The sequence below is a fragment of the Mytilus trossulus genome, chromosome 1 (assembly GCF_036588685.1).
Source record: "Mytilus trossulus isolate FHL-02 chromosome 1, PNRI_Mtr1.1.1.hap1, whole genome shotgun sequence".
Classification (NCBI taxonomy): Eukaryota; Metazoa; Mollusca; class Bivalvia; order Mytilida; family Mytilidae; genus Mytilus; species Mytilus trossulus.
Genome location: NC_086373.1, coordinates 81,365,945 through 81,390,363, shown reverse-complemented (window position 1 = coordinate 81,390,363; position 24,419 = coordinate 81,365,945). Strand labels below are relative to the sequence as shown.

General features: G+C 32.8%; 1 protein-coding gene across 5 annotated transcripts; it reads right to left on the bottom strand.

Annotated features, from left to right (window-relative positions):
- Nucleotides 1-5,581: 5,581 nt before the first annotated feature.
- LOC134686943 (leucine-rich repeat-containing protein 40-like) lies at nt 5,582-17,321 on the bottom strand. 5 transcript variants are annotated; one of them, XM_063546817.1, is made up of 2 exons: nt 17,157-17,321; nt 5,582-7,890 (listed from the first exon to the last, which is right to left on the bottom strand). In XM_063546817.1, the coding sequence occupies exon 2, from the start codon at nt 7,810-7,812 to the stop codon at nt 6,985-6,987; it is 828 nt and encodes a 275-aa protein (XP_063402887.1). In that variant the 5' UTR covers nt 7,813-7,890; nt 17,157-17,321; the 3' UTR covers nt 5,582-6,984. The 5 variants fall into 5 exon arrangements, with proteins under 5 accessions (XP_063402887.1, XP_063402896.1, XP_063402905.1 ...); XM_063546826.1 differs by having other exon boundaries at nt 17,043-17,162; XM_063546835.1 differs by lacking the exon at nt 17,157-17,321 and adding an exon at nt 14,888-14,961.
- Nucleotides 17,322-24,419: the final 7,098 nt, after the last annotated feature.

Here is a 24,419-nt window from a genome sequence, read left to right as displayed (position 1 = left end):
TCTTTACATACATGCATGTCCTGCGTACATGCTATCATGGGTTTTTCGGTATCTGCCAATACCGACTCTATTATTGAATCTCTTGTTGACAGGAACATACTTCTGTCCTCTTCCTTGTCAATGATAAGCCCAGAGTTGGTGTCCTTTTCTCCGACTCTGGCTACTTTCATTTCATCAATTAGGTCACAGCCTAATAACTTGTTCTCTTCAATGGGCGCTACATAAACTGGCCATTTGAAGATTTCACTCCCTAGATTAACTTCCACCTCTGTAATCCCTCCTGTTGTCAAGTTCTTTCCGGCCTCAGCAACTTCCCAATTTCTTGCTGCTCTCCTTAGTTTTGGCCGTTTACTTTCAGGAATCTGATCATACAACTTCTCACTCAGAACAGTCACCTCTGCTCCAGTGTCATTAACTGCATTCGTCGCAATCTTGCTAATGACCACTGGAACTGCAATGCTAGCTGCTGTCACCCGATCAACGATAATCTCTTCTATCCTGTTGATCGTTTCTGCACTACCCATTACCTCCTCTGGTGTGTTCTCTGGTGTGTTTTGTTGTATCTCCTTAGACTCCTCAAACAACATCTCTAGGCTTAAATCTAGGTCCTGTATATCTAGGTTATCTTCTTCAAATGATCTCTTCATAACTGTACCCACTGATATTTTCGGTTCAACCAAATGTTCTTTCATTTGGCAAGGTTTCTCTTCACATTTCAAATTATTCTCTTTAATTTTTTCTTCACCATGTTTAGGGGCTGACACTTGGTCGTTAGTCTCAACCCTTAGCAGTTTAAAGACTCTTCAGTTTGGTTTTGACTCCTTTCATTATACCCTATAAAACCAACTCTGCTTTCTTTATGATAGGGGCTTCTCTTTTCTTTTGGACAATCTCTTATGTAATGGCCATCCTCATTACAGTTAAAACATCTGAGATTCTTCATCTTGGTCGTATGGTCTCTATACACTTGCTTATTTTGCCATGACCTACTGTCATAATCCTGTTGTGTATAGTACTTTGTCATTTCTTTCTGAATTATCTCCCCTAATGACTGTGTGATCCCTCTTTCAAATTGTGTAAGCCTCTCCTCAGTTACATATCTTTTCCCACCAACTTTCCTTATTTCGATACCATCTTCACCTTCATCAAAATCAACAGTTTCCTGCATACTCAGCTGACGGATGTTTCTATCTCTATTTCCTCTTTTATATGTTTCATATAAAGTCACCTGATGGATAGCTTCAGTCATACTGGTAATTCTCTTTGTCAGTAACTCTACAGCAATGCTCTGGTCAGGTAATCCCCTTAACATGTACTCTACACTCAATGTACTGTGAGTGGCTGCGTCAATAGTAGGAAATGACCGTCTGACTAGCATTTCTACTCTGGAAGCATATTCATGGATGTTTTCTTTGCCCTGTTTCCTTAATGTATGCAATTCTTGTCTATATGTCTCTGGATAACCATGGTCACCAAATCTATTAGACATAGCTGCACATAGCCCAAAGAAAGATCTTTTAGTCTCTGGTGAGAGGTAGGAAGCATAAACCATTGCCTCATCTTTAAGTGCTGTTACTAATTCAATGGCTTTAGTATCAGTATCCCATCTGTTTATCTCTGCAATGAGCTCGAATTGCATAAAGTAGGCACTCCATGGATCTCTGCCGTTGTAAAATGGCACTCTGTTTCTTCTCCCATTGTCTATCTTGGAGTTTTCAATATTATGGTACTGTTGCTGTGGTCTGCCATATTGTTGCTGTGGTCTGCCATACTGTTGCCTAGGTAACCAGTTTGATACTGAGGAATTGTTTGGATACTGCTCGTAATCTGTACGTTGCTGGATTTCAGGCATGATTGTACTTGTACCAGAATAGTTTGGACGATGCTGTATCTCAGGTATTGTCATATTAGCATAGGCATATGATTGTTGTTGATGGGTGTCTGACAGTGTTGTATCCATGTATGTATGTGTAGAACGTTGCTGGGTGTCTGGCAATGTTGTGGTATTATAAGAGTAGGTTGGACGTTGCTGGGTCTCTGGCAATGTTATATTGTTGCAGGAGTTTGTTGAACGTTGATGGGTCTCTGGCAATGTTGTATTGTTGCAGGAGTTTGCTGAACGTTGCTGGGTCTCTGCGTAACTATTTGGACTTCTGATAACAGGGTCAGATTTACTCTCAGTGAAATGTTGAGCATTATTCTTCATCTGAAGGTTCTTAAAATTTCTTAATGCCTCTAACTCTTGTCTCATCTTTACCATTTCTTCACTCTCATATGATTTCTGAAGGTTTTCATTTCTTAATGCCTCTAATTCTTGTCTCATCTTTATTATTTCATCACTCTCACATGATTTTTCTCTTGTTATAGTCGCTATAGCACTATCACTCTTACTTTGAGTTGGGAAAAGAAATGGGTTTGTGCTTACTTCCCTTTGAATATTACTCGCAGTACTACTAAATGGCCTGGGGCTTGTATTTATTTCCCCCTGGTTTAAACTAATAGCCTGGTTTGAGGCTAAATAATTATGAGACGTGACATCCCCGAATGAGCAGGTATCAATATTTGTAGATGCAACAGACCAAGTGGGAATAATTGGACTAGCTAATGTGGTTATTCCCCTACTAAGTGAATTGGACCCCTGTGGTATACGAGATCTGTCTCTTAAATTATACATTTTACTTTAATTGCTAAATGAAATCAAGAGTTTCAATTTACTAATCAACTTGGATTAAACTTTATCCTTGTTAATCTTGTAGTTTTTCAGAATTATTCAACTTAGATTACTTTTTATCCTTGTTGAAAAAGAAAAACAATTTCCTATGTCTTACTTTTAAAACACCTTTTAAATTATGAATATATCCTTATTCTGTGAAATAGACTATATAAATAACAAATTTGAAATAGACTATAAATTTTTCAACTTTGACCTTTTCCAAATATTATTATATTTACAACTTAGATTTATATTTATCCTTGTTGTAAAAGAAAACTTTTGAAATAGACTATTAAATATTAACTTTGAAATAGACTATAAATATAATTACTGGACGGTCTGGACCTATTTGAATTATTATGGTCTTAATATTTAACTTGGATTCAGATTCATCCTTGTTAAAATAGACTTCTTAATTTAAACTCAACTTGGATTAGAATTTATCCTGGTTGAATATGGTATTTACTTTTACTATATTTAAACTTTCAACTTAGATTAAAATTTATCTTTGTTGAATTGTACCCCTGAACTATTTAATTTCAACTTGGATTTATATTTATCCTTGTTGATATATATTAAATTTTAAATTATGACCTTTTCAACTTGAATTAGAATTTATCCTTGTTGATATAGATTCTGACTATCTATTATATTATATCCTTTTCAACTTGGATTAGTATTTATCCTTGTTGATATAGATTTTGACTAACTATTATTTTTTATCTTTTTCAACTTGGATTATAATTTATCCTTGTTGATATAGATTTTAACTAACTATAATATTATTACTTTTCAACTTGGATTAGTATTTATCCTTGTTGATATATATTCTGACTTACTATTATATTTTATCTTTTTCAACTTGGATTAAACTTTATCCTTGTTGATATAGATTTTAACTAACTATAAAATTATTATTTTCAACTTGGATTAGTATTTATCCTTGTTGAATTTAAAATAACTTAAATATATACTATAATTTAATTATATTCACCAACTGTACTATCTATTTCTCAGCCTTCGTTGAAGTGTCTTTTTTTTTATGTTTATGTTTTTTTTTTATGTGTAACCAAATATCATAAAATATGGACAGAAACGATGTATGTACTTAACAATTGCGTGCCTAATAAAATATTCACGTAGATTCTTAAAATTTTCTTAAGAAAGAAAACTAAATTCGCTGCCACCAGTGTAAAGATTGTTGCCAATCTTTATTTAAAAACAATATCTTTGGTTTCTGGATATTAAATAATGACTAAACAACTTTTAAAAGTATAAGAGATTATTATTATCAATAATAATAAATACAGGTAAATAAAATACAATAGATTAAAACGTTTGAATGAGTTTTTTGTGTATGCAAAATTACCTCTCGAATCTTTGAAGATCTGTTTAAATTCGTTTCGTTATAAGAAAGATCCGGTTTTTATAGACCTTAGCACGCCTTATCCTTGCGTGTAAGAATATAGTTCGTTACCGGTCAAGGTTTATCATGTAAATAACTGTCAGTACGTACATAAATATGAGTTAACAAGAAAGCAAACACGATGTCATCAGTTCCGACACCGATTCAACAATATAAAGCATGTAAATACAAGTAACTAAAGAAATGTAGGATTCATAACAAGCTAGAAAACAAAGATGTTATCCGAACGCCACATGTTGGCGGAATTTCGTAACGTTAAATCGGCAACTGTCAAATTTGCCGGGAACGACGTTACGTTTACTAAAAGGTACTGCCGCGATATTTAACGTTCACAACATCCTCCAACCAATACTTGATAATCAACCAGTACATAACCCATGGATTTAGTGTAAATTCGTCATACAGTCTGTGAAAAGCATACCTATGTGCAATGCCAAAACATAAGTAATTTAGTCCCATAAGTATAAACATAAGGAGATGTGGCGTATTTTTTTATTGCTGTTTTCTTCGTGATGATTATGGTACAGATGTAAACTTATTGTCACTTGTGGACGTAGGTGTCATCATTCTCCAGGTGCCTATTAATTTCAGAAGAAGTTGCATATAACCTATATATGTGCAAACGAAAATTTAAAAGAATTTCGCTGATAAATGTCATAGTGCACATCCAACTTTACAAGAATTTTAAATTTCTCTAAGCATAAAAGAGCAGTCATTTAAGATGATATCGAATATGTTTCTTACGTTGTAACTACAATCCCTTTCCCTTTTCTTGAATGTGACCTACCGAATTTGCACTTAATAAGATGAGCAACACGACGGGTGCCAAATGTGGAGCATGATCTGCTTTCCCTTCATGAGCACATGATATCACCCCCAGTATTTGGTGGGATACGTGTTGCTACAGTCTTTATAGTTTTCTATAATATTTTTTGTGTACTATTATTTGTCTACAGTTTGCCTTTTCAGTTTTAGCCATGTCGTTGTCATTTTATTTTCGATTTACGAGTTTTATTGTTCCTCTGGTATCTTAAGTCCCTCTTTTAGTGCACTGTGCTTGGGCAATCACCTAAATAAGACTGCCTCTGTCGAGTTTTCTGTACTCAATCACTTTTCAATTATTGATACCGAGTTCTGTGATACAATGAGGAAAACGTTTAGCTTGAAGCGGCCTTTTTGTATATGAATGACTTAATGTCATACCTTCATACTGGGATAACTAGGGTGCAACTATATTTCAAAATTTCCACTCTACCCGTGAAGTTGTTCCAATGGTAAATAATTATAAGGGTGCATTTTGCTCAGGCATTTTGGCACACGATTGTTTTCTGTAAGAGGATTAATTCTTAGTTTCGAACAACACAAACAAAGGACTGTGCCATGTAATGTTTTTTGAACTGAAGGTGTTCTGGGCTCTTAAGATCGAATAAAGGACAGGTGGCTTTATTTTTCAACCTTGCTTGTAGACAAATCTTGTTTATTTGTAGTTATTGTTGTTTTGTTTTGACGTACATAATTGTTTAACTTTTAATTCCATCGTAAACCTTAAGATTTAAGTAGCTTATGTGCAATGTTGTTTACAAACATATTTGTTTCAATTATTGAACTTTTGATAAAACTAATCGACCCTTCATATCACCAAAATAGACATTTAACATGTTTTATTTGTGATTCATATCACTTTTATAGCCACGCATACCAACCAAAGTGATAAAATTACTAATTTACTTACAGTTTTAATATATGTTGCTTAAACAAAAAATAAATTGACAAGTCATTCAAAAATTTATTACAGGTAGAATACATTTTACTAAATAAATATCATTATCATAAGATATGAAACGCATCAACCTAAATCATGGTTGAACAGATATCTCAGTTTTGGGATTTAAAAAGCAAGATAAATCTAAAAATTAACGAACGAAATGAATCATTCATGTATATCTGTTTTATTTGGCCATAAGATTGGACTCTGAACAGATTTTGAAAAGAAAAAAACATATAGTTCCATTTATGTTTATGCCTTGTCTATAAAAATAAGAAGATGTGGTATGATGACCAATAAGACAACTCTCCACAAGAGAACAAATGACACAAACATTAAAAACTATAGGTCGCCATACGGCCTTAAAAATCAACAAAGTCAAAAAATGCGTAGTCAGCTATAGAATGCCCAGAAAGACGAATGTAAAACAATTCGAACGAGAAAACTATTGGCCTAATCTATGTACAAAATAATAATCGAAAAACAATTATGTTACATAGCAACAAACGACAACCACTGAATAACAGGCTCCGGACTGGGGACAGGCACATATAAAAAGTGGCGGGGCTATACTGACAAATCAGTTGAACGAAAATTAACTCATCAGAAGAATAAAGATATCAAATGCATCAAAGAAAACACAAAAACGCACACTTGACATTTATAACATTGCATTGTTCGTCTAGAACATGCATGGAATATTTGCCACCGGACGCAATCTTTGCTCTTAACTTAGGTAGTTCTCTGGTGTTGCTGATGTTGTAATTCATTTTTTTGCTTTACAAAAACTATCTCTGTATTCGTAATTTGCAAAAATCAGCTGTTTTTATCAGTTCATATCAGAGGCGAACATCATGAAAAATATATACAATGTTCATTCTATAGTATATATACATTCTACATAAAAAAAAAAAACAGATATCCGATCTATTTTCTTGGCCATATTGGCACTCTCATACCTAATACATATTTAAAGTTCTATCCGTTTATAAATAAAGTAAAAAATATGAAAATAAAAAATGTAAGTTTAAGAAGTTTAAGAATATTATTATATATGTATATATGAATTATGAGCAAAGTTTACCAACTATTACCAGACGAAGCACTACTGCGCGTCGTTAGATTTCCCATGTCCCGATTCAGATATTTGTCAATTGCATTCATTCCAAGACGACACACCTCTATTGGTGGACGAACAAGTGGATTACCTTCCAGTAACGAGGAAATATATCTCCAGTCCCAGTCAATATTTCTCAGCTGACCAAAGTTCTTAGGCAGAGATTGTAACAAATTGTTCCCAAGCCACAAACATCGTAACTCGGTCATTTGACAGATACTGTCGGGAAGTGTTCGTAAGCGGTTAAAGCACAGAAGCAATGTATGAAGATTCTTCATGTTAGAAATCTGATGAGGAAGTTCTTCTAGCATATTGTCACACATATCTAGAAATTCTAAATTTTCCAGATCACAAAGTTCGAGGGGAAATTCTTCAAATTCGTTGTTCGACAAATGTAGACTTTTAAGATTTGTTAGATTTTTAAATCCATTTGGTAAGCTAGACAAATGGTTATTGCTCAGAGCAAGTCTTTCCAAACTAACCAATAATGTTACTTCTGTTGCCAATGTTTGCATTTCATTGGTATCAAGAATAAGCACTTTCAAGTTGATCAATTTTCCAATCGCCGGAGGAAGTTTTGGAAGTTTAAAATCAAGGCATGCCTCTCGCTCCGGACTAAGTTCCAAAACTTCTAATTCCAAAATACTGAATATAGATCTGGGCAACTCGTTTAGATCTCTTCCTCTAATTTTCAACTTTTTCATTCCATAATAAATTGGATCCTCTGTTTCTATAAGCCTTCTGAGTGATCTTGCATCACTGAGATTACGTGGTGTACAAATATAAGCCATGTTGAAGACTGATTAAAAATTAATTGTTCCTTTAATATAGGTTTTTCCTCTCCATACCAACTCCAATCAATATAAATTCTACAACAAAATTTAAGATAATAATATGAATTTCTTTTATTGAATTTGATTAAATATTAACGCCCCATTGTGAAATATTTGTATTTTAACTAAGACATGCTTTAAAATCAATATCATTATTTACCTCCTGTAATTTGAGCTGCTTTCTACCTGCCTTCCTACACCTGTATCAAGCTTCCCAGGTGTATACAGCTTACTTTAAAGTTCCCTCATTCCTACGTAGACATGTTACGTTTTAAATCCGTTCTAACCATTAACTTTTATAAACGTATCAATTCTTTTGTTAATTCTTTTCATAAAACCGAATGTTTACGTTGACCGACGAATTAAACGGGGTTGAAATTTGTAATGTAAATTCGTGCTTTAAATTGCTTTGAACTTATGTTGCAATTGGTTTCTATATTAGCAGGGACTAAAACTATATCCATAAAATAAGTTTTGATATTTGTTTTTCAACAAAAAAGTACATCAAGCCCTTAACTGGTAAAAATGATTAAATTATTCGTCATTCTGGAAAAGAAAAAGAAACAAAAACAAAAACCTTAAAAGAAGCATTACAAACTTTGTCATACTATTAATAGTCAATTACATCCGTACATAGCATACTTATAGATTTTATATTCTTTGACTTTACATTGCACATTGCAAATTAAAAAAAATAGTTATCAAAATTAAGGGTTTTTTTTTTGTTTTTTTTTTTTATTAAAAACACATATATAGACAGCATTCTCGAAAAATTACGGTTATCAATAATGATTTTTTTTTGTTTTTTCTTGTTCTTGAATACACACTAGCTACGAGTTAAGGTTATCGATGTTTCAGTTTTAAAGCTTATGAGCTTATTTCACCTCTAATACCACTACTGCTGAAATTAGAAAAATAAATGCAATTATACCAAATACTTAACTGCTGTTTTGCAATGCAGCAACCAGTACACTTCGATATCTGTATCATATAAAAATCGATATTGCTCATTTCAATTACTAGTACTGGTACACAAATTACTAGAATTTAAACTAAAGTCCATTACATCTGTGTTTTTTTTTCTTCAGGAAATAAACAATAGGGTCAAAATGAACCAATAAAATAGTATACTTTATATAATATTTCAGATTTAAATTTCGACATGGATCCTTCAGAGCGAGAGAAAAAGAAAAAGCGAAACCCTCTTTGCTGTTTTATGTATAACTAGCTTTTCTGAAGCGAAGCAATTGGACTAAGATTTGTTATCATGTCCTCTTAATGGGGACAATACACTTGTATTATCTGAATCTCTACAAACCATGTGAGCTTCATCGTCGTTATCGCCTAAAAAACTTAAATGGTCAAAGTACGACCGAACTCTATCCGACATTGACACAAAGCCAAAGAAAACTAGCTTGTTTGTTCAGTATACACCACAATATTGAATGTTTATTTTCGTAGTGATCAGTTGTAATAAAAATATATGTACATTACATATATTCGTTATTTAAAATCAAAACCTTTCGACAAAAAAATAATTGTTTAAACTTAAATGCCGATATCAAAACTGACATCCTGGTTTGACGTAGGCAAGAAAACATTTAATCAACTTATTATATTATATAGTAAAACTTTAGTACATATATATAGCGATACACACAAGTATTAAAATTAATTAAAAGTACTTTTTTTTACGGTGCGAAAAGTATACGTTTATAGTGAAACGTCCTTTTGAATATTGATGAATATTAACGGTAACTTAATGATGCTATTTAAAATATTGCACATTCCATAAAAAATCAATTTGTAGAGGAATGAGGTATATTTTGTTCCTTTCAAAACGGCAGATTAATATACCGAAACAATCTCACTTGTCGCACATATGCAGCTTAACAAACTAGGCAACCGTAAATATTACATAACCATTTTAATGCACCGTGGTTTTGTTTATTTTAGCTTAGCAGAATAACGATACGACCATTATAATGATGCCTATATAAGAAATATATAACATTACTAAAGCCAAAGCTAAGGGATTTGACTATTCTTTATCTTTAAAATACTTAAGACCCTTAATCATATGAATTTACATGTATAAATTGATATGAGAGAGGGATGGCCTAATACTATATTTAGACCCAATATACTGGTTAGGTTTGAACTTACGTCCACCAGCTTGAACATCCCAACTAATATTTGTTGTACAGTTTAATTTGAATCAGCCCAGTTTATAACAATATAAGTGTTGTTATCTCAAAGCTAACTGCAAATTATTCTTTGTAATATACTTTTTAGAAAAGATGTTGATGAACTGTTCATCCAGAAGCATGCATTGAAGAAGAGATGTGCATCGGACCCATTGTTGTCAATAGAATGGAATTTCATGCGACTCTCATACAAGTGAGAGGTTTAGCTAGATATAAACAGATTTAATCTACCATTTTCTATACATATGGAAATGCATTTACCAATCAGGAATACGACAGTTGTTTTCTATTCGTTTGATGAGTTTGGGCTCTTGATAAGTGACTGTCCGTTTTGAATTTCTTTGGAGTTCGTTAATATTTTCCATTACACAGAAGTTTCTCATACTCTCTTTGTTTTGCTTTTATATATTAACTAATAAAGAACAAAATAGAACAGCAAAAATAAACAGCGCTCGAGATGTGATTGCCCTTTTATATTTCGTTTTGTAAGTGTTACATGACCATCACATGTTCTTATGATGCATGTCAATATTGACTGCGGATGTACAGTTTATCGCAGCAAAACATAATATTCTCATTACAAATGGAAAGAAAACACCATACTACTTTTTTCCCAATTTGATGGAGTAACTGAAAAGACGACATGCTTCTGTATTATCCATTTTTAGCTCACCTGGCCTAAAAGGCCATGTGAGCTTTTCTCATCACTTGGCGTCCGTCGTCGTCGTCGTCTGTCGTCGTTAACAATTTTTCAAACATCTTCTCCTCTGAAACTACTGAATGGATTTAAATGAAACTTAGCATGATTGTTCCTTAGATTATCCTGCACAACGTATGTGCTTCGATTTTTGATCCGTCAAAAAACATGGCCGCTGTTACTTAAAATAGAACGTAGGCGTCAAATGCAGGTTTTGGCTTATATCTCAAAAACAAAAGCATTTAGAGCAAATCTGACATGGGGAAAAAAATGTTCATTAGGTCAATATCTATCAGCTCTGAAATTTTCAGATGAATCAAACAACCCATTGTTGGGTTGCTGCCACTTAATTGGTAATTTTAAGGAAATTTTGCAGTTTTTGGTCATTATCTTGAATATTATTATAGATAAAGATAAACTGTAAACAGCAAAAATGATCAGCAAAGTAAGATCTACAAATAAGTTAATATGACCAAAATTGTCAATTGACCCCTTAAGGGGTTATTGTCCTTTAATGACAATTTTTCACAATTTGTTCATCATATTTGCTAACTTTAAAAAATCTTCTCCTCTAAAACTACTCAACCAAATTCAACCAAACTTCAACTGAATGATCAGTAAGGTGTATAAAATAAAGTGTGTGCGTTAAAAAACATGGCCGTCATGGCTAAAAATAGAACACAGGGTAAAATGCAGTTTTTGGCTTTTATCTCAAAAACTCCAGCATTTAGAGCAAATATGACAAGAAGTTAAAGTATTTATTAGGTCAAGGCCTACCTGTCCTGAAATTTTCAGCCGAATTGGGTAACTGGTTTTTCAGGTATAATGCCCCTGAATTGATGATTTTAAAGAAATTTTGCAGTTTTTGGTATTATCTTGAATATTATTATAGATAAAGATAAACTGTTAAAAGCAAAAATGTTGAGCAAAGTAAGATCTACAAATAAGTCAATATGACCAAAATTGTCAATTGACCCCTTAAGGATTTATTGCCCTTTAAAGACTTTTTTCACAATTTGTTCATCATGTTGACTTACTTTAAAAAATCTTCTCCTTTGATACTGCTGTATCAATTTCAGCCAAACTTAGGCTAAATGAGTTTCAGAGTATCTAGTATAAATTTTATATTTCATTTCCTTGTTATGTCAAGAAACATAGCTCCTATGGCTAAAATAGAACATAGGAGAAAATGATTGTTTTTGCTTTTGAAGAAAAAAGGACAATTCAAAGAACATTTAAATAAATTGAAAAGTCAAAATAATCATTAATGAGAGATTTAACCAAAAAAATTAAGGTGACCGATTCAGGCTCTTGAGAGCCTCTTGTTTAAATTTATTGGGGGTACTCGTTTTTTTTTCTTCATCTATATATTTTTGGCATTTTAAAATTCTTGTAAAAAAGAAGGTCTTGAAAAGTACAGATAATACGTTTAACGCAAGTTGTCAGTTATAACTGCTATAACATAACTTGAAGTAGTGATCTATGCGCGACAAGTTTAAAGCAATATTATAGCACGAATGTCATCAAAGAACAAAAGACATCAACATTAGACTATCTTAAACATAAGAGTTAAACAAACTGTTCAAACAAGTAAGATTTTTCAAATCAAAAGAAGCAAACAGCTAACTGAACAAATATTTGTTTTGCACTTCCATTTTTTTTCATACTGTTTGTATCATGTTTGTAATCTGTTTGTCGTTCATGGCGGTTAACGTTTTAAATTTGTATTTTCTGAATAAATTTGTGTCACTAACAAACTACGACTTTGATTTAAAAAAAAAGAATATACCTTGTGGTCGATCAAACTCCATAATTCAGAAGGATAGACAATAATAGTCCACGAAACACTACATAGCATAAGATTGAGCAGCGCAAAATATTGCGTAGAAAAGTCTAATCGATTTTAATAAAGGTCTACAGCGGAGACAGATATCTGTTTTAAAACATTGTTACTGTTAAATTATTCTTTATAGTCAATGCTGTATCTTGTAACAGGATATCGGAGACATTCATGATGTTTCATTTTGAATAAAAACTACATATAAATCAATGAAATTTTAATTTTAGTTTCATTAGTGTTGCCATTGACACGCGTACAGAGAAGTCGATTTATTGGATGAATGAGTTTTCTCATTGATTTTAATAAATATTAAAAATTTCAAAAATGAATTTGTAAAACTTGAAATATTTGATATTGTTTCAAAGAATTGCCGTTTAGGTCGCCTGCCAAAAGCATTAATTGAAGGCAATGCACAGTAACCTTTAAATTTTCGTTTTAAAATGTTATGCAAGTTGTTATTTTTCAGTGTTGTTTGAATGTACCGAAATGATAATTTTGCATATCAAGATGATCAGTCAATATTGTGTTCAAGTGGACGGAGGGAGGGCAGTTGCTAAAGACTATTCTCCAAGATTGATCTAGCGACCTTTATAAGATCTTCAGTGGTCAGTCGTCAAAAAGACAGATAATCTGGATTATTCGGAGAGGTGCCTTTACCATGCATGTAACTTTATTTTTTAAGGTCTTTATAGCATTGAAATAACTACGAAATCTTCTTTTCGACTTTTGACCGTGGCATATTTAAAATTAGCTACTATGAATCTAAAAGCTAAATTACAACCCTTGTAAAAATAAACCGACAAATATGACTCTAATGTATGGTACGTTCTCTGCAATGAAGCAAAAGTGATTATAAATTTTAAAGATTGGTCGATTGTTGAATACATAACGTCCAGTGGCAGTTATTTCATGCCTCATTTTCCTGACAAAACGTTTCATTCTGCAAGGTTGGACGACATGGATAAAGGGTGGGAAATGTGGACTGTAAAAACAAAGTTATGTTGGATAGGGACATACATTTTGCCTTGAAATCTTTGAACGAACTAGTTGTTGCAAGGATTTTTGAATAGTTACTCTCTCTCTCTACGGGAGGGATCTGACCAAAGGTATCCGATACTTCATGTATAAAGTAAAATAGACTTCCCACTTGGCAAGGTTTTTTCCAACAGTCTGAAGTTGACCATGTTTCTATACCTAAAATACTCCTGTGATTAAATTCAGAAACCGGCGTTCTAGTTAATTAATATAGCAAGGATGGAAATAAATCAACATGCAAATAAAGTTATCATTTCTCTCTCATTTTTGCAAAAGGTTTGAACAGCATGCTTTATGAGTTTTGTGTAAAATTGTTTAATTTGATTTAAATAACTTTGATTTGAATAAATTTGATTTTGATTATGGAGTTTGATTGACCAAAAGGAATATTCTTTTTTTCTTTTTTCTTTTTTAAAATAAAATGGTTAAGAATGTTGCTATGGGAATCACGTACTGGTCTTAAATTATTTGTCTATTGGCTGTTGGCCTAGACGTTTGTGTAAAAAGAGACATTCAGAAGTTTCTAAGGAGAAAAGCAAACTCAAATGTGACTGTCGATGACAAACTTGGCCGTAACAGAAAACGAAAATAAAACGACCAAAAGACAAACAAAAGTATATAAAACACATCATAAAAAAACTTAAAACTATAAGCAACACGAACCCCATCAAGAAAACGGATATAACATATATGGAGGATCGACAAGACTGTGTAAAACATATTTAATTGGTGAATGAAAAGATTATGAATATGTTCTTTGACCTCTATTTTGTTTTATAAATATGCAGAAAAGATTTTTAATATACATGTATCACTTCAATTTATATAAAACGTATTGATGAAACGGCTTAATATATAAATAATGAAAATAAGCCAATATGCGTTCCACGTGTATATATAAATAAGCTTAGTTTTAGCTCTTTTTTGGGGGAAATCTTCGATTATAATTCAGAAATAATTCATTTTGACCAATTTTAAAAAAAAAAACGGTGTCCTTTACAGTAATAATCTGCAGAGCAGTTCTAGGAATTCAAAGAATACACAAAATACTTTTATAAAAAAAAAAAGAAGGAAACATTTTTCTAAATAAACGAACACGACAGAGAAAAAAATAATATTTCTTACAGATTATGCCAAATTTTAAGATCATATCCAATTGTTTCAATCATTTCCTTCTTCAGCAGTATTTTATTTTATCATACTTGTTCACATATGCTGTAACCAAATAAAGAAATAAACAAAGTAGCAACAAACCTGTAAATTGTGAATATTAAAACCAATATTTCATTAAATAGTCTGCCTTCAAATGTCGTTCCTCGATGTTATGTATATATAATAAAACCAATATTTCAAATTAATAATTCACTGAGGCGTTTAGCACTTATCAACTCGATAACTAATGATTTATGTTGTCATCGAATGGAGACATATTATTACAATGTAAATATCGAATTGAAGAGACTGGGATTGCTTCATTAACAAATTAAAAGAAGAACCAGAAAAAAAACATCAATTTGGAATTCTAATGCGGAATAAACATAGCTGAACACATCACGAATAACATTTGTTATGCCCGCGTCACACTGTCCCGATTTTTATATACGATGGACACCCGAATGCGAAAATTGTAAGTTCGTACAAAGTTGGTCCCGATCTCGTTAAAATACCAAAAAGTGACCGAAGCACGATGAATAACGAAGTCTTTACGATGGTGCCGAAATTATATACGATAGCAAAAGATTGACATACGAAGGTTAACAGAAGACCGGGTTTTAAGCTTCATATCTCAGCCGAAGCCTACACGATGGATCACGAAGGCTACACGATGGATTACGAGGGGTACACGTTGGATAAAAATGATGGCGCGATGGCCATACGATGCCAAAATGCTTAAAACTTGATATGGAGTTACTCGTTAAGAATAGCTTAAGCGCTATTGACTTTAAAGTTCAAAGGTCAAGGTTACAGCGGCAGTTGTAATAAAGGCAATATCACCCTTGTGGACACTCGAAAACCAATATGCTTCAACAGATTTTAACCACATTTGGTATATTGTTCTTCCTTGTAATGATCTAACATTTTTAACGTCCAAGGCCAAAGGTCAACATCATGCAGATGGACTTGTTTTTTCCCCCTTGAAATAGCATAATACACAGGAAATTGGTTGCTCATTGTTTTACCTGCTGGTTCTATAGACAATATTAAAGCTGTTTCCAGTTACTGAATGTTTTGGTTGATTTCCAAAAAAGTAGTTTATGTATCAAATATGCATATTCAATTTACCATTGTCTGCATGTGTCATATACAAATATAGTCACGGTCCATATTTGTCCCCAATTGGCAATATGTTACAAACAAGGGGATGCCACACTCGGCATTGCCTTTTTTAACTGTAAAATGTGTGCACTAGTCTGAATAATCACCCATTATTATGCCCATGTTTACTGATCTATCTTAAAGGTAAGGTAATGGGTTCGTTGATCCCTTTTATTCAAAAAGAGCTCTTTCCAGGAGAATATCATATTAATATAGACAAAAGGAAGGATGTGGGGAAAGAAACAAATGCGGCAAAATATGACATATAGAAAACAATATGGTTATGGAGTGAACATTCGTGTGACAACAACTCAGATGATACAATAAATATCAGAATAATGAAGAAAAAGTTGGTTTCCTTATATACGTGTACCTGCTGTGTCGGTATACGAGGCGCGTTTATGATTTTCATTATGTTACATGATATGAAAAATTGACATGAAAGTAAATCCTGAGCCTGTAATAGCTGCTCTTCTTGTTCTATTTGAATTGATAGAAACTACGCTGTCGCCTTTCTTGTTCGCATAGAATCATATGATATGAGCTCCATGTTTTGTGAACGTCTTTCTTAACTGTCGTATCAGACTGACCAGTGCATAGCGCGCATGGCACTTTAAATGTATTTTAGCGCGAAAATTAACTTACATTTAGCTGGATTAATTGCCGTCGTAGTTCCATCTCGTCGCCTTCGTACTTTTAATCGATGGCAACACGACGGGATTACGAGATCACGAAGTTGTGTTGCCATCTTAAGACCTTCGGGTAGCTTCGTGATTCATTCGTGTAGACATCGTAATGTCAAAACTGCCCGATGGAAACGATGGAAACACGAATGCAATACGATGTTCAAAGATGCATTCCCGGTGACATTACGATGGTGAGGATGGTGATACGAACTCAATACGAACCCTCAACATCGGACGCACCTTCGGGGATTTTTTAACATGTTAAAAAATTTAGAACCTTCCAGAATAAATATGTTACACATTTCTTTCTAATTTCGACGTATTTCCATACATAAATGGACCAACATACAATCGTTGATAATTTGTCAGTATTGTCTTACTCTATATTTATATGACTACTATCTTACCTTCTGATCGTCTAATACTTTCATAGAAAATGCATACTCTTTCATGGACAACATACAATCGTTGATAATTTGTCAGTATTGTCTTACTCTATATTTATATGACTACTATGTTACCTTCTGATCGTCTAATACTTTCATAGAAAATGCATACTCTTTCATGGACTATCAAGCTGTCATATTAATGTATTAATTTAGCATTAAATGAACAAATACATTAATTAAATAGCCTTATTAGCTCTGTAGAAAACTGCGTGTGTAGATCATATTAAATGAAAGGAGTGTTTTATATTGGCTCATATACAATTTATTATTCATTTTGTAAGTGTGACACTTGATCTGTTATTAGTTTAGATATTGAGAAATATTGCGTAATACATATCAAAATTCAATGTAAATCTTTAAGTACGAAATGAAATCACTAATGACAATCTTGAGACTATAATTATATTTAAAACCAAGGTTAAAAATAAGAGATAAAAAAATAGAAAAATTCAAATTCAAAGTTTATAAGTAAGAACAAGCTTGCTCTAGCTATTTACCCCATGTGTTCTTTAATTCCCGTCCCTGTCTTGGTTCAAGAACTTTCTATGCTGCTAAACTTCATATCAGTATGAAATTAATTTCGGTTTAAAAGATTAATAATTTGTTAATATGAAAACAGAACTTTGCAGAATTTAGAATATAACACGCAAAGTATTCTAGTATTCATTATTGCAAAACAATTTGACAGAAATAAAAAAAAATAACATCTGCATATATTAAAGATCAAATGTGTTGCTAGTTTACTCACAATTTATCACGGGGTCGATCAAACTGTTTGTTGACAATACTAGTCCCTTTACGATATCTTATGAGTAGCCTGACATCATGTACAGTTTATAAAAAGTAAGATGTCTCGACATTCATGCCAACTATTCCAAGTTCTTAATAAAATATATATCCTAGTTAGTTTCGTGCAAAGAAATACTTACACTTTATCAATTGTATTTGCCCTATATTAAGGAAAAGTAACACAAATTCAATGTAACCCATTGCATATAAACGTACCTATGGTCGGGTTGTTGTCGCTTTGACACATCCCCATTTCCATTCTCAATTTTATTTGTTACAAGTGTGACATTTTGAATTTATCTGAAAAAGTATAAATGTATATTTATTAGTTGAATTAAGGATTTGTATAGTAAGAAATTAGAACAACCTAAGAATAAACAGACTTGACTTAATACATCTATAGAAATAGACAACGAAGGTCGGTATAGGTAATAAAACCTTACGACAAATGAAATGATTTCATCTTCCTAATTGTGAACTTTCTTTTTCTATGCAGCTACATTTCCAGCAGCGTCTTTAAACGGAGTAAATATCTCCCAATTGTTACAAAATTCCAGAGCTTGTATTTCCATTCATTATTTCCTTGAAAGAGGATTGCTGCTCACAAGGAAGCTATAAAACCAAGCGTCATAATTGGTAAAGTTAAAATCGTTCCTTCGAAAGTTTTACGGACACCATCACGAGTTGGTTAACCGTTATGGAATATGCATTCATAGATGAAAGCAGATATGTTCCAAATGTCGTAACTCCAATCTCGTCCCCTATTCCTAAATGTGACCTGCCGAACTAGACTTATTAAAAGTTTGTACAACACGACGGGTGCCACATATTGAGCAGGGTTTGTGAGTTGAAAAAATAATCTTTTAAAAACACCAAATAATAAAAAGATATTGGAGATCGTCTAGATCAACTAACAATACAAACAGATGTTTTATTTTACTGGTTATCAGTGTATTGTTTTGATCGCCTATCCATTTATATTTTCAAACATATGTACAGGTACATTCAAAGTACATTTTAAACTATTGTACTCTTATACTAATGAAAACCATTATTTATATAAGTTGCCCGGTATCAAAAGGGGATAAATAAGGCATTTCAAATAATGATCAGTCATCTAATATTTACGAACCATTTGTAAATACAATAAACCTATAATATCCAAATGCATTTCAAATGAGTAAACAATTCTTCATTAAACCAATGATGATTTTCCGAACTCAAATAGAAAATTACTTTATATGGTATAAGTAATTGTCCTTATATATATATAGTTAATATACTTAATTTACTTTTACATTCAATATTTGAAATATCTATGTTACAGGGACTCGGTTAATTTTACTTTCCATATTTTCAACCTAGATTTAGTACATTAAAGCTGATTGCACAGATGTATACGTTCAATGTGTGGTTCTATATAATACATACATATAATAAAAAAATCTCAATATTACCGTACATTGATAATAAATAAAACAGATGACGATGGTTAAACAAATTGTATCCACTATCCGATATAAAAAAAAAAAGAAGAGTATCTTTTTACTACAAGTTTCATTATTGGTCAAAGTGTCTTCAATTTGAAAACAGAAGATAATTATAATTATGATTTAAAGGGACACTAACTACAAGATATAAAAATAATAAAATAAAATTTTGTTTTGTTCAATCATTAATATATATAAATATATATTATAAAGTGCCTAGAAAATCAACCTAACGATGTTAGAGTAGATTTGATTCGTAACTTCCTTATATATATATATATAAACGAGTCTAAATTGAAAACTACGTTCAAACCTATGATTGCGTTGGATAAAAACCGCAATTTTTATACGTGTGCATGTAAAACAAATTTCGTTGTAGAAGGGTCTAAAACAGCACAAACAATTTTTTCCAAAAGACCAAAAAAGTGAAAAAGTATATTTAAACAAAACGCATTTGACTAACAGGTCGAACAACTGATGCTCTTTAACCCTGCTGGCTGCCATTGGCGATTGCCAAATAAAATTGATCACAAGATGTAACAAAATGAATTAAATACTAAACAGAAATTATTTTTAACTTGTGACCACGATGTTATGCCACAAACATACGGTGTCAATATTGTTTAGTACACCAGATCCGGATTTCGACAATAAATGTCTCTTCCGTGATGTTAAGCCTCGGTCACACCTTACCGGATAGCTCGAACGGACGTCTAACGGATAACTTTTTTTCAATCCGTTCATGTCCGTTAGACGTCCGTTCTTATCCGTTAGGCGTCCGTCCATATCCGTTAGGCTTCCGTTACGCGTCCGTTTTATCCGTTGACGTCCGTTCTGTCCGGTGGAGAATTTTGAGCATGTTCAAAACTTTGAACGGACGTCCAACGGATAAAATGTCCGTTGAACGTCCGTTAGGCGTCTGTTAGACGTCGGTTTTGTACGGTACTCGTCCGTTTTGTATCCGTTACGTGTCCGTTATGCATCCGTTGGAGATCCGGTAGACCAATTCACCAACGGACGTCTACCGTACGCCTAACGGACGCCTAACGGATAAAACGGATGTGAAACGGACATTAACGAATGAATAACGGATAAAACGGATGCCTACCGGATGTAAAACGGACAAATGCCAATTGAAATTTCTCATGGTTTATTGCCTTAATTTTTAGATGGTTTATTGCTTTTAATTTTCACAAAATTTTGTTCATCCGTTTTATCCGTTACGCTTCCGTTAGGTGTCCGTTTTATCCGGTACTCGTCCGTTGGATGTACGTTTGACGTACGTTCTGTCCGGTACGTATCCGTTTCACGTACGTTCAATGTCCGTTGTGTGTCCATTAGGCATTCGTTACATGTCTGTTAGTACACCAACGGACTCCCAACGGATAAAATGTTGTCAACGGATAACTTTTTTTTTAACCGTTAGGCGTCCGTTCGAGCTATCCGGTAAGGTGTGACCGAGGCTTTAAGGATCGAAACGGTACTTGGAAGGCCATATAAAAAGTACCCTCATTTTTAGATAAAAGTACTCTCATTTTAAGATAAACTCTTGAATTTTAAGAGTCAATATAGGATGAACGGATCATATAAACCGGAGGGAAAATATGATACAAGCCCAAACGAAAAAATATAAACGAGTCTAAATTGAAAACTACGTTCAAACCCATGATTGCGTTGGATAAAAACCGCAATTTGTATACGTTTGCATGTAAAATATATATGTTTATATCGGGTTATATGACCGTCGGCTGTCTTCAGAGGTTATCACGTCTAGACTAAAATAAACACGAAATGTTGATACATTTTATCGAGCCTGTGCATTTTAAATTGTTTATTTAGACTGACTATAAACTGGATATTAGTTTGAGCATGTTATAAATCAAATATCAGAATAAAAGTCAAATCGGTGAATATGAATTTGACAGCTGGAAATTGGATTTCTTTGACGGTTCTTGCATAAGGCATAAGGGTTGGTTTCAATTTGCGGGTTTACTATCCCTACAAACCCCTGTGCCTTATTTAAACACCGTCAAAGAAATCCAATTATTGATGATGCAATGTTGTGTATACATTTATCAAATTAAATACCTTAAGGTCTATACGTTAATGCTAATAAAACTACAGAATCAGGAAGCATTACCATTTTCTGGCTTCATGCAATGAAATAATGAATTAATCAAAATGACTACATTCAAGTGTAATGTACCAGTTGTTTATTCTTGTCATGTTGCAGTTGTAGTATTGATCTAGTGCTTTTTTTATATATTGTTATTGAAATTCCTTGTATTTTACATCCATTATAGATAGCATTATAAAATGGCAAACATAAGGCATTGATCAGGATTATGTGATTAATTTAATGAACTTTGTCTGACTCAGAAGGTAACAAACAATGAAATGTAATTTTGAAATACACAGACAAATAACTTTATGTAAAACAAATCAATCAAATCTTAATTTCTACAACCAATGATGATACGGTCATTCTATGGCTTATGATACATATTTCAGCTTGAAAGGACTACTTTCATGATATTACTTGATTTTCACATTAGCAACGGAAATTATAGAATCCTAATAGATAACTTGAGCTCCCCATAGGGCTTGCGGTAAATTTGAAACTTTGAAACAATAACACTACAAAGGTGCAAGTTACAAATTGACAATTAATGAATTTCACAGTAACAAGTTACAAATTAACAAGTTACAAATTAACAATTTACGAATTAACAATTTAGAAATTACACAGTTACAAGTAACGAATTGACAAGTTACGAATTAAGAATTTTGACCCCGTTGGCTTTCCATACAAAACCGGGTCCTGTTAACCGTTATATGTGATTTTGCTGATACAATTGAGGAATAGAACCAGAACGGCATGGATAGTGTGCCTTCTAAACAGTTTTGAGAATACAATCAAGTTTTGAGGTATTGTGTGTGAACAAAAAGTGTACTTTTATTTGAAAATAAAGTGAGTTTGAATGAATAAATTATGGGGGAAACTGTCGAAAGATTGAATTAAAGTAGTATTTGAAAGATTTTATTGCTGTTTGCCCCTTTCGCTTGATCTAAGCAAAAGTAACACTCCAAAGTCAGTACAAAGTATTTTCTTTAAATTCAGGTAACATTTTATTGAATCATATTCAATGTATTGTAAAATAATTCACGGCATACAAAATTCTGAAGCCCTTGAACGTTTAAATTTCTATTAGGAAAATAAAAAGTAGAATAAAACCCAAACGTTTTACAGCTTTATAGGTGATACAAGAAAAACTATCAATATATATTTGTTTATGCAAATTAAATGTATTTCATCTCTAGTGAAGTCCTTCAAATCATACTACATTTTTATAGGATCAAAATGAAAGTATACATGTAGTTTTTCAATGTTCAACTGAGTTCAAGACGATATTACAACACAAGCCATTAAATTCTATTCCTTCGAAAACGCTAAAATAGATCTCATAAAAATACGTCTGATAAAAAACTGAATTGAATGAGGCTAAAGTAGTGTTTTTTTTAAATCCGGTTGATGATGGTATGGTTAAAACACAAACATGGATTTTTATATTTCAGATAATCTTCTGAAAATGAAACTGTGAATCTAGGAAATATTAAAACCAAATGAAATATTTCCCATATTTTAAAATTTTAAAAGATTTCAAGATAGTAGAATGATAAATATATAAATTTAGGCCTATACGGTTTCAAAGGTAAGCTACTAGTATTACCTTTAACGACAAAGATGTGGCCTATTTATTCACGAAACAAATACCCAGTTAATTCAAAAGTCCTTATATTGCTGTTTTTTAAAGCGTATATACAACAAAATAGTTAATAAATAAATACATGCCTCTATAAGAAGTACTGTATGCGATTCGGATGGAGTGCATTTAAGACTGAAACTTAATTTCAATGAACAAACTGTATGACAAAAAAGGAGAGAGAGAGAGTATAAATTGATTAGGGTAATACAGGTAAAATTGAGAATGGAAATGGGGAATATGTCAAAGCGACAACCACCCGACCATAGAGCAGACAACAGCCGAAGGCAACCAATGGGTCTTCAATGTAGCGAGAATTCCCGCACCCGTAGGTGTCCTTCAGCTGGCCCCTAAAAATATGCATAATAGTACAGTGATAATGGACGTCATACTAAACTCCGAATTATACACAAGAAACTAAAATTGAAGCACAATAAAACAATAGAATTTGTGCTATAGTCCCTCATTGAAAACCCCTTATAAGCCCGGGGAAACTGACGGCCTTCATGTAGAATATATAAGCAAGCACGAGAAGTCAACTTTCGTTGAGGTCTGTATTTGTATATATTCCAAATAACATAAATTAAAAAAGAAATCAAAAGTAATTGATACATGCATATATTGTTATTGATTTTCTGTTATAATCTTATGTCCAGTTTGTAGCGTTCAAATGTTCCCCGCCGATGCACACTTTTCAACTGTCAATGGGCAATAACTCCAATATATTTTGGGGGTTTCTTTCAGTCTTGAACAACCTTCATCCAAGGAGGTTATCTGATATAACCTCATTGCTTCATCCAAGTTATTCACATATATGGCCTGGGATATTTATTTCATTAAAACTACTAGTAACTTTGACAAGATTTTGCACACACATGTGAGAGCGCAAATAACAACCGACGACAGGGGCGGATCCAGCCATTTTAAAAAGGGGATTCCCAACCAAGGACAAAAGGGGGGATGTTCCAACTATATGTCCCCATTCAAATGCATTGATCAGCCAAAAAAAGGGGGGGTGTCAATATCCTCTTCCCCGAAACGTGATGCGGGACAATAAGGAGATGTTATTATAATTATCAACGAGACAACAGTGACCAAAGGCCATTATGCAAGCAAAGTGAAAATTTTGCCCCCCCCCCCTAAATCCGCCTATGCCGATGGTGTTGTCTGTTTTTATTCAACCATAGATTCGTACAGTAATGATCCTTCTTCCATATTTTGTTCAGACAACTATCTGGTGTATTTTTGAACTGTATTTCCTTGGTTCATATCGGGTGAGTTAAAATTGTCCG

Excerpts from the sequence above, each read along its gene's own strand:
- LOC134686943 (XM_063546817.1), bottom strand. The coding sequence starts at position 7,812 with ATGGCTTATATTTGTACACCACGTAATCTCAGTGATGCAAGATCACTC.